General features: G+C 33.0%; 3 protein-coding genes across 3 annotated transcripts in view; 2 read left to right on the top strand and 1 right to left on the bottom strand.

Moving 5' to 3' along the window:
• Positions 1-1767: 1767 nt before the first annotated feature.
• LOC102604873 (proteinase inhibitor I-B-like) lies at positions 1768-2701 on the top strand. Its single transcript, XM_006354468.2, has 3 exons — positions 1768-1886; positions 2225-2320; positions 2448-2701. The coding sequence occupies exons 1-3, from the start codon at positions 1826-1828 to the stop codon at positions 2642-2644; spliced, it is 354 nt and encodes a 117-aa protein (XP_006354530.1). The 5' UTR covers positions 1768-1825; the 3' UTR covers positions 2645-2701.
• Positions 2702-5250: 2549 nt separating this feature from the next.
• On the top strand, positions 5251-6111 carry LOC102605208 (proteinase inhibitor I-B-like). Its single transcript, XM_006354469.2, has 3 exons — positions 5251-5364; positions 5577-5669; positions 5805-6111. The coding sequence occupies exons 1-3, from the start codon at positions 5304-5306 to the stop codon at positions 5999-6001; spliced, it is 351 nt and encodes a 116-aa protein (XP_006354531.1). The 5' UTR covers positions 5251-5303; the 3' UTR covers positions 6002-6111.
• A 637-nt stretch (positions 6112-6748) lies between these two features.
• LOC102604540 (uncharacterized) overlaps positions 6749-11170 on the bottom strand; it is a 5768-nt gene continuing 1346 nt past the window's right edge. Inside the window, exons 2-4 of the mRNA XM_006354467.2 lie at positions 9204-9550; positions 8662-9112; positions 6749-8286 (exon numbers count right to left, since the gene is read on the bottom strand). Coding sequence (XP_006354529.1) covers positions 7033-8286; positions 8662-9112; positions 9204-9550 — 2052 coding nt within the window. The 3' untranslated portion in view covers positions 6749-7032. The remainder of the gene's footprint in view (positions 8287-8661; positions 9113-9203; positions 9551-11170) is intronic.

Genomic DNA, 11170 nt, shown 5'->3' with positions numbered 1-11170 from the left:
AGGTGATATAGTGGTGGTGAAGAACAAAATCAATAGTGAAGGTGGGGTCGGATATGATTTTCCAATGAAATGAGAATTGAAAATGGGTGGAATTAGTGATGAAAAAGATATAATCATTAGAAAATTAAAACAATTAATTAGGGATTAGCTAGAGTAAAATATAGTTAACAAAAGAAAAGTTAATTAATAAAGAAAAGAAAGCAAAAAATTATAATTTATGACATGACGCTGATGTGGCAGCAAGTGTAATACACCACATAATGTGAGAGTCGTGTTACATGTCTCAGGGTGGTAACAAATTCACTTTTGAGTAGTTAAGGTGTGTAATAGGTCACCATGATAGTTTAAGCGTGTAACAGACTTTTCGGGACAAGTTCAAAAGAAAATTTATGCCTTTTCCCAAAATAATACAATTGAATCTCCATGAGCGAAAATCATAACATTAAAAGTACGGAAATGCATGGACGGTTGAAAGACATAATAACTAGGAACAATATATCAATATCAAGTACCTATAATTATAAATAACATTTTTTGTGTGTTCTATATACTCAAAATGACTCACATGCATGAATAAAAACATTTTATAGGGACCATAGTTTTTTTTTTAATATCCCTTTCTTTTTTTCTTTATTCTTTTTTTTTGTTTCTTTTATTTGTGCTTTTTTATTGGTGAAGTGTATATATTAATTGGATAAGATTTATCCTCACAATATTAAATTCACGTGAATTCAGAATACAATCGCATTGTATATTTATTCAAGACTTTAAAATCTTTTGGACCATAGATTTAATTAATGTGTGATAGGTAGGGTTTAAATTGCAATTGTCAAATTAGTCCCCCCATTACACCCCAAAAATAAAATAAAACGTAATAATGTGTTATATACTTTCTTTGGAACAAATAAGAAGGCTAAGGGACTAGTAGTAAACAAAAATATCATTATAGGTGTGGAAAGATAAATATGTATTCATCTTTAAATAGATGTTTCAGATTTGAGTATTGAATTTTTAAAAAAAACTTCTCATTACAAATTTATATTCATTAAACTCCAAAGGAGATATCAAATACCAAATGAAAAACACCAAAAGGTAAACAAAAATAATGATACACAATTGAGAAGAATACAAAATCCAGCTAGCCTAATTATAAAATTGAATTATGTGTAGCTAGCCTTGGTATTAATGAGTGTCCCCAACATATTAGGTGTGAATTCAATTTTCACTGTGTCCCTTCATATTCGAGTTCGGAGCCAAAAGGGTAAAAAAAATTGTCAAAAATTCCAAAATGGCACATCAATTTTTTTTTTAACCAAAAGGGTAAAATCACTCCTGAGGGAGTGATATCCTTCGGAGAAAATTAACTCCGTCTACTCCGTTAAAATAAATAAAAATCGCTGCTGGAGCGATTTTATCGAAATTTTTTTTATTGTTTTTGCCCTTTTGACGTCGGACTCCTTCATATTCCGTGTGTAAATTTTCACCGTCTCCCTTTATAGAGACCATAGCATCTCTAGTTTTGCTAGTAATATAAATCTTTTTATATTGTTTTTTTCCTTGTCACAATAGCTAATGCAGTATATATCCATGTCATTTTCTGAATTTTCCCCAGTTTTTACAAGATAAAAATTACCTTTGAAATTTTTTAAATTAAATCTTTTAAGAATATCCGATCAATTATTGATGACTGAGTTACTCGATACATACCCTAACGTTTATTACTAAATTGACCCGACCCCTTACTAACTCCCTATAAATATCCATGTGTAACCAATGAGTCTAACACATCACACAATTATTTGAAAGAAAATTAAATAAAAGCAAAATGGAGGGAAAGAGTATGCTCAAGTTATCTCATGTGCTTGCTTTCTTGCTTCTTGCATCACGTATGTAATTAGCCCCTTAATTCTCTCTTGGTCCGACTAATTCAAATTTATACTCATTAGAAGGCTTATTTAATCAGCAAGCCTCTCTAACAAGATTTTTTTCTATTTCTAAAGCTCGAATTCGAGACTACTAGTTAAAAATGGAGAAATCTTATCATATGTATGTTGTTGTATAGTAGACTTTGAACCCCCCTTCGACTTGTTCATTTGTTTACTTCTTCAGATTTTGAACCCTCTTAGTGAAACTACTGACTCCGCCAATGCTCGTGCATATATATTTTACTAGTATATATTATCTCTCAAATAAGTAAGCAAGTAATTAATTATTTTAATTACAGTTTTTCAATCACTGATGGCAAGAGATTTGATCAGTGATGGCATAGAAGTACTTCAACTTCCAGTGGAAAATGATGGCGAATTTGTATTTTGCCCAGGTAATTAATTTCACAGATGGTTACATAATTATGATTTTTTTTCACTAATATTACATAATTATAATTTCTAACAAAATATATATAAATATATATATATATATATATATATATTTGTAAATTATTGTAGGTAAGCTATCATGGCCTGAACTTGTTGGGAAGTCAGCAGAATATGCAAGAGAAGTAATTCAGAAGGAAAATTCCTTAGTTCATGATGTTAGGTTTCTATTTCCTGGTATGTTTAAGCCATTTGATTATGTTTGTGGTAGAGTTTTTCTGGTTGTTGACTTTAAACTCATTGTTCAAATTACTCCCAGCATGGGTTAGTAATTCTATGAGAACATTATGTTATGAAAATTAAACAAAGTGGAGATATTAAATATAGTGTCTTCATGTACTCTACTATTTCAACATAAATAAACTAATGTTCCTATTTGTTTGTAATTGTACATCTACCCTTATTATTTTCTTTTATGTTGTAGTCTTTTCCAATTTTGAAATTTATGGTAATGTGTTTGACTCAAAACAAAAAAGAAAAGTTATGACGAAGCGTGTTGAAAATATAATTAAGTAAATAATCATATCAATCTTATCTTTAATATTTAAATGAGTCTTTGGTATGAAAGATCTTTAGAGTGTTATTACCTCTTGAATCTTTATCCGGCGCAAATCTGAATTAATCGAGCTTCAATGTAGATATTAAATACCGAGCGAGGAAAACAAAGAAAAACAAACATTGATATCAATAGGCAAATAACTTAAGTTCAATCTCACTGGCACACATAAGGATATATATATTCTCATTGTAATTAAGTAAATAAAAAGTGTCACATCATAACCACTTAAGTTCTTATATGAGATCGTCATTTGATGATGGAGGTATTTGACCACTTAAACATGCGTTATTTGTCAAATAGACAGTTTCTTGGGTTCCAGTACCAACGGCTTTCAATGGGTTTCACAATGTAAATACGAGGTCTGGGCAAAAGTTACTGGATTCTCGAGAACCCCGCGGTTGCCCCTGCTCTTGTTTTACCATAGTAAGCTGTATGCAAATATTAACTCTAAATAAAATGCATAAAAACTAGTATTACCATTACCACTTCCCAATCAAAATGACAAATTATATTATTTGGGACCATAGATTTAATTAATGTGTGGTAGGTAGGTTTGAATTGCAATTGTCAAATTAGTCCCCCATTACATCCCAAAAAATAAAAATAAAACTTGACAATGTGTTTTACTTTCTTTGGAACCAGTAGTAAGCAAAATTATCATCATAAATGTGGAAAGATAAACATGTATTCTTCTTTAATTAGAGGTTTTAGATTTGAGCATTAAATATAAAAAAAAATATCTCATTATAAATTTCTATTAATTAAACTCCAAAGCAAATATCAAATACCGAATGAAGAATTAAAAAAAGTAAACAAAAATAATGATACGCAAATGAGAAGAATACAAAATCTAGCTAGCCTTGTTATAAAATAAAGAAGTCAAACTACCAATAAATTAATTGAGTTTCATTTGTTTCCCCCTATTTTGAGGTAATTTTATTGATTTTTTAAAAACGAAAGAAGTTTCTTTTTTAGAATTTCGAACTACTTTAAATGAATTTTACTTTATTTAAATCCGAAAGCTTATTGAAACAAAATATTCCCCATTTTAAAGGATGCTCCAACTTTTATAGTTCTAATTTATTCATTAAGCATAATCGAGATCTTCTATGTTATTTTTTAATGGTCTCCCATTAAAAAGAAAATCATATAACTAGAAAATATTTGTCAACGACTATAAAATCAAATCTTTCGTTTCATTTTTGTAAAATTCATAATTTACAAAATAGCGGTATCGGTGAGTGTCCCCCACATATTATGTGTGAATTCAATTTTCACTGTCTCCCTTCATACCTCGTGTGTAAAAAAAATTTAAAAAGAAATAATTTTGTCCTAATTAGTGACTTTAAACGAAAAGACTATTTTGTCCCTCATCTTCAAATGTCAAACGCGCATCAATGAATACAATGATGAGAAAATCAATGTCATCGATGTATTTATCATTCAAAAATTGTTCCAATGTATCAACGAATATGGATGAACAAATAAAAATAAATAGAGAACTTAAATATAAGTTGATTTGGTTGTGTTTTTTCAAAAAGGAGAATAAAAATTTACCAAAAGGAATTGGGGGTCGTTAGCCAATAATCGCATATTCTATTTGGACCATTTGACTAACGATAGAGTTATGAGTCGAAAACTTTTCAAATGAAGGATAAAATTGTTCTATATTAAATAGAGTTATATTTAATCCTTCCATTATATTTTAAGGTTGTATATATTTTTACCATTAATTTTTTGAATTGTCTATACTCTTAAAATTAACGAATGTACATGTGACTTCATCTTAATAATTTACCCAATTTTTAAATTTTTACCCAAAATAAAATTCAATAAACTTATCATAAATTTTATATTTCTTTTGAAATTAATTAAATATATATGTTTAAATTTGAATTTGGAACTCTTGTATTATTACTTGAATTTATTATCCCAAAATTTATAATTATTACATTCAACTCAGTGACTCACCATCAATAAAAACATTTCATAGCTAGGGACCATAGCATCTCTACTTTTGCTAGTAAATCTTTTTAAATTTCATTTTATATTGTTTTTTTCCTTATCATTATAGCTAATGCAGTGTATATCTAATGCATTGAGAAATACTTTGAAAACATAAATAAAACGTGTCATGTCATTTTCTGAAATTTCCCCACTTTTTACTAGATAAAAACTACTTTTCAATATTTTTAATTAAATCTTTTGAGAACATACCATCAATTATTGATGGCCAAGTTACTCGATACCTACCATAACGTTTATTATTAAATTCACCCGACCCCTCACTAACTCCCTATAAGTATCCATGTGTAACCAATGAGTCTTACAAATCACACAATTATTTGAAAGAAAATAAAATAAAAGCAATGGAGGGAAAAAATATGCTCAAGTTATCTCATGTCCTTGCTTTCTTGCTTCTTGCATCACGTATGTAATTATCCCCTTAATTCTCTTTTTGGTCCGACTAATTCAAATTTATACTAATTAGTAAGGTTTATTTAACCAACAAGACTCCATAACATGATTTTGAACTCTCTTAGTGAAACTAGTGACTCCGTCAATGCTCATGCATATATATATGTTTTATTAGTATATATTATCTCTCAAATAAGTAAGTGAATTATTTATTTTAAGTACAGTTTTTCAATCACTGATGGCAAGAGATTTGAGTGATGGCATACAAGTCCTACAACTTCCAGAGGAAAATGATGGCGAATTTGTATTTTGCCCAGGTAATTTCCTCTTATAGTTTCGATTTTCGAAGACGGATAAATTTCACAGATGGTCACATAATGTTGATATTTTTTTCACTGATGTCACATAATTATAATTTCTAACAAAAAAATATATATTTGTAATTATTGTAGGTAAGCTATCATGGCCTGAACTTGTTGGGATGCCAGCAGGATATGCAGAACAAATAATTCAGAAGGAAAATTCCATAGTTCATGATGTTAGGCTTCTATTTCCTGGTATGGTTAAGCCAGCTAATTATGTTTGTGGTAGAGTTTTTCTGGTTGTTGACTTTAAACTCATTGTTCAAATTACTCCCAGTATGGGTTAGTAATTCTATGGGAACATTATGTTATGAAAACTAAATAAAGTGGAGATATTAAATATAGTGTCTTCATGTACTCTACTATTTCAACATAAATAAAACTAATGTTCCTTATTTGTTTGTAATTGTACATCTACCCTTATTATTTTCTTTTATGTTGTAGTCTTTTCCAATTCTGAAATTTATGGTAATGTGTTTGACTCAAAACAAAAAAAAAAGCTATGACGAAGCACGTTGAAAATATAATTAAGTAAATAATCATATCGATCTTATCTTTAATATTTAAATGAGTTTTTGGTATACAAGATCTTTGGTAGAGAGTGTTACCTCTTGAATCTTTATCCAGCGCAAATATGAATAAATCAAGCTCCAATGTGGATATTGAACACCGAGCGGAAAAAAAAACATTGATATCAATAGGCAAATATCAAAGTTCAATCTCAGTGGCACACATAAAGATATATATATTCTCATTGTAATTAAGTAAATAAAAAGTGTCACATCATAACCACTTAAGTTCTTATACGAGATCGTCATTTGATGATGGAGGTACTCGACCACTTAAACAAGCGTCATTTGTCAAATAGACAGTTTCTTGGTACTGGAGCCAGCACCAACGGGTTTCAATGGGTTTCACAATGTAAATAAGAGGTCTGGGCAAAAGTTACTGGATTCTCGAGAACCCGCAGTTGATATTGTGGATCTGCCCCTGCTCTTGTTTTACCATAGTAAGCTGTATGCAAATATTAACTCTAAATAAAATGCATAAAAACTAGTATTACCATTACCACTTCCCAATCAAAATGACAAAATAGTATTGCCATCTAAATAACATTTGCACAAAAAGGAGTTATTAACATACTTCAGCTCTAATGAAATGCCAACCCATATCAAGGATGATGGCAAAGGTAACAAAGAAGTGCAAAATCACGGCAAATCTAAAGACCAGAGCGATGCCTACAAGAACTTACTGAGGGACCTAGACCAGTAAGCATACCAATATCACTCAGATAAGTGAAATGCGCATTCTGATGGTGTTATGATCCATTGTTCAACCTCTGAAAGCCTGAGTTGGACATCAAAGTCCGTCCAGTTCCATGCTCTTCATGTAGCAAGTTGTTAATGATGTCCAGATGTGGAAATTCATCAGCAAATACAGTCTGGGGCTGGCACCTAGACGGGTAGGCTGGAAACTCCAATGGAATGTGATCAGGGGTTCTGTTGTTTAAAGGCTTGAACATGTCAAAGTTCCAATTTTCATTTCGTATGGAAGGATGATCTCGTGATCGTGATGTATTACTACTGCTGTCACTCCAGGAATATTCCCGTTGCTTTCCATTCTGCATGGTATTGTGATTCACCATTTCATATGAATAGCTTGGTCGAATAGAACTAGGTTCTATTCTTTCCCAGGCCTGTTGTGAAAATACAGAACCAGATGTAGGCGAGGGTGGTTGAGTATAAGGCTGCAAAGAGTCAACCAATGATCTAGGTGAACAGCTATTACTGTAATCATGATGATACTGCTGCAGCTGCTGTGTAGGAAGAGAAATCGGGGATTGGTTTTGTATACTGCCACTACTGCTATTATTTCTCGGTTGACTGAACCTAGAATGTGACCCAACATCATCCATCTGTTGGTAATCGTCAATCTCTTTCCTGTGAAAATTTTGGTGGCAATTACAAGCTGCACATTTCAGGGCTCCTGGGGTCCCTTCTTCTCCACTAGGCATGAATTCTCCACATCCATCGAGAGCATGTCCTCCCATGCTTGCAGCATGATTCTTGAGACATTCTCGGTATCGAATTGAGCTGGTAGTGTCACTTACTGAGGTTGTTGATGGTGGTTGTGATTGTGCTATCCTGACAGTCATTTTTGGTTCCTTATATGAATTGAGTTGATTATGCTGCTGAGCAAGACTGCTCTGATCCAGGGCTTGGCTAGGGCTGGGAAAGGTGCTTCCACGGCCCGCTTGTTCATTTCTTCCAAAAATAGGACTGCCCAAAATTCCTTTCGGATAAGACTGAGGAACATAAATACCTGAAGTTGTTAAACGATCAGCACACAATCGACCAGCTACACTTACTGAATGAGCCAATAATGGTAATGGTGGACGTATTGAAGGAACACTCAAGCATTGAGACACGGCAGGCACTTGTAGTGACATGGGCTTTTCATCTGTAGCAGGGGCTGAAAGGCCATTTATAGAAGGATGCAGCTTAGAGGGGTCTGTATTCCAATTAACAGATTTTGCATCACTTAATCTGAAATCAGGATAAATATTCTGTTTCTGCATAAGCAGTTCTTTTTATCAGTCAAGCTCAATGATAAAAAAAATATATAAAAAAGCAATAGCTAGGAAGTACAGCAGCAACCTATGCGATTGTTGAAAACCTCACAGATATTACACAATGATGATGCCAACAACGAAAATAAGTCAAAAACCAAAAGTAGGTCTCCCCCTACTTTTTATTTTTTGACTTAAAAGTCATTTCAGTTTGACTTTTTATTTTCGACTTAAAAATTACTTTTTTAAGCCAATCCAAACGGGCTCTAAGGCTAAAGCTTTTCCGATGGGAGCCACCGGTTATGACAGAGCTTCCCATTAGAAGAGGTGCCATGCTAAAAACGATAGATGTACTCAAACAGGATTTAAAGTACTCACTACTTCATGGTGGAAATCTGGAGACGACCAGGAAATCTGCATGAGGGCACCAGCAACAATGAACGCTTTCTTGTACAAAACAGTGTAGTAATCCTCTTCATTGGTGAATAAAATCAATACTTGCCGAGAAGAACAATTCCTAATCTTTACTTGGCCATTCAAAGGGTTCTGTGCTTTGAAATCAGCCCGAATTTCTTTCATTTTTGGCCTCTTATAGGAGAAATTCCCAAGCAAAGTGAGCTTATAATCAGATACTAAGCTTTCACCATAGCTCCTTGGAAAGTTTACTGTTGGGTATCCCATATAGGTCGAATGTTGCACTTTGATTGGAGGTCTTGATTTCTGATTCTCATGGCGCTCGACAATTGAAAGAGCATATAATGGCTGACTAAGTGTTTCACAAGCCAAATCAGCTGCTTCACTAGTTGGCTTACTTCCATAATTCCACTCTCTGAAAAGTCAAAGCACCAGGAATTAGAACCATCATACACACAACAGATATTCAAATCCGGATGCCAAAAATGAATGGCAGAAAAGGTTACCTGCTATATGACTTTAGATTATTGTGGTTCAAATAAGTCCCCCTTATAGGAACCAAGTCTGTGGAACACATCGTTGAATTTTCATATGTAACAGAAGGAATTCTTCCAGTAATTCTGTATGGAGCAGATGAAAGGCCACTAAACCCACTGCAACTAATTCCCACGGAAGAAGGTAATTTAGAGGTTTCACACTTGATAGGACTTGCAACTCTGTCCTCAGAATCAGAATTAGTTACTTCTGGGACACAATCTACTGAATCAGACTCCTCTGTCCCGTACTCATTTCCACCACCAATATGTTCATCTCTTTTGGTATTATCTAGCTCCACAACACCAAATGCTTCTCTCTGCATTGCGAGGTAACCATGAAAAATTACATCAATACACTATTTACTTTCTTCAGGAGGCAAAAAGAATTAAGAATTTTCACTAACCTTCTTGGAACTCAAACAAAAACTGTCAACTGAGAGCTTCAGCACAAACTAGCTGACAAAAGGCTACAACGTTAAAATTTATTCCAGAACAGCCATTTTTCTCTTTACCTCTCTTTCATTTGATTCTTCAACTTTTAGATCTTTGTTTTTAGGCAGGTACCCAAGAATGACAGATGATTTAACAACATTTACTACTTCTATATTGCATTAACTTAATTTCTATATTGCATTACTACAACATATGTTCCCAATGATCACCACATTTCTGCATAAACAAACCTTTTACAGTCAAGCTCAACGATGAAACCTCCAAATAAAGCAAAAGCTAGGCAGTACAATAGCAATATATGCTATTGTCTAATACATAATAGAAACTACACTAATGGTGCCAATAACTAAAAACCAAAACTTCAGTTTTCACTCCAAAGATAGTGGAACAATTGTAAATACAAAAGCTCACACATAAAAAGTTTTTTGGTCCATCATCTCCTATAATTGCAATATAACACTTCCAAGCAAAGGTATAATTGCTCTTCATACAAGGAAAAAGTGGCAAAGAAGGTTCAAAATTTGCTTTAGGTCATAGGTTCTTATCTCACGTGTGACATATTTTTTTTAGGAATCTGCTTCTATAAAATTCCTGGTTCCGCCACAGTCAGAGACAGACTATACTTAGTGAAATCAAACTCATCCAGGTAGAGTTACTTACTTGAAATAAAAATCACTAAGGCAATCAAACTGGTTTCATCAAAATTTAATTATTTTCAAGCACCCAAGGGTGTGGCCCAGTGGTCAATGAAGTGATTGAAAACCCTGAGGTCTCAGGTTAAAAACTCAGCGGAGACAAAATACACTTTTAGTATCCGGTACATGTTGCTACCTGTTGCTGGTGGCAGGTAACAGGTATAGAATTATTGGTACATGTTGTTGGTGACAGGTATCCCTTGGAATTAGTAGAGGTGCGCAAAAGCTATCCCGAACACCACGGTCATCAAAAAAAATATATATATATTATTTTTGACCGGTGCCGAATTACACATCCCACCTCCTTTACTTTACTTGGGACCAACAATACTTTACTCTTCCTTGCCTAAAACAAATATTTTACTCCATCCTTTCAAGTTTATGTAATCATATTTCCTTTTTAGTTTGTTCAACAAAGAATAACCCTTTCTAAATATGAAAAGAATTTAACTTAAGCTTCTCATTTTACGTTGAATGACATTTTTCTATAGCAACACATGTGTTATCTTGTCATATGTAATACAACAAGTTTCAGAAGTCTTGTAACATAACCACACAAATATAGTGACATGTCTAAGATCTTTTCCAATCAAATAGGTTAGGTGTATTTGGTATGGAGGAGGAGTTCCAGCTTTCTCATGTTTGGTTGGTCTTTGATAAATATTATTGTTAAGAAAACAAGTTCTTCAAAATTCAAGATAATGTTGATTATCTACTCTCCTTCCTCATTTCTCACCGCCATTATCCCTACCTCTCGTCCAAACCCAACCCCTCACCCCCCCCCCTTTA

This window comes from Solanum tuberosum, unplaced genomic scaffold (assembly GCF_000226075.1).
Source record: "Solanum tuberosum cultivar DM 1-3 516 R44 unplaced genomic scaffold, SolTub_3.0 scf00174, whole genome shotgun sequence".
NCBI classification, from domain to species: domain Eukaryota; kingdom Viridiplantae; phylum Streptophyta; class Magnoliopsida; order Solanales; family Solanaceae; genus Solanum; species Solanum tuberosum.
This window is presented reverse-complemented; position numbering and strand designations above follow the sequence as displayed.

Excerpts from the sequence above, each read along its gene's own strand:
- LOC102604873 (XM_006354468.2), top strand. The coding sequence starts at position 1,826 with ATGGAGGGAAAGAGTATGCTCAAGTTATCTCATGTGCTTGCTTTCTTG. Across the intron at positions 1,887-2,224 it reads TTTCTTGCTTCTTGCATCAC|TTTTTCAATCACTGATGGCA; the intron begins GTATGTAATTAG and ends TTTTAATTACAG. Across the intron at positions 2,321-2,447 it reads CGAATTTGTATTTTGCCCAG|GTAAGCTATCATGGCCTGAA; the intron begins GTAATTAATTTC and ends AAATTATTGTAG.
- LOC102605208 (XM_006354469.2), top strand. The coding sequence starts at position 5,304 with ATGGAGGGAAAAAATATGCTCAAGTTATCTCATGTCCTTGCTTTCTTG. Across the intron at positions 5,365-5,576 it reads TTTCTTGCTTCTTGCATCAC|TTTTTCAATCACTGATGGCA; the intron begins GTATGTAATTAT and ends TTTTAAGTACAG. Across the intron at positions 5,670-5,804 it reads CGAATTTGTATTTTGCCCAG|GTAAGCTATCATGGCCTGAA; the intron begins GTAATTTCCTCT and ends TAATTATTGTAG.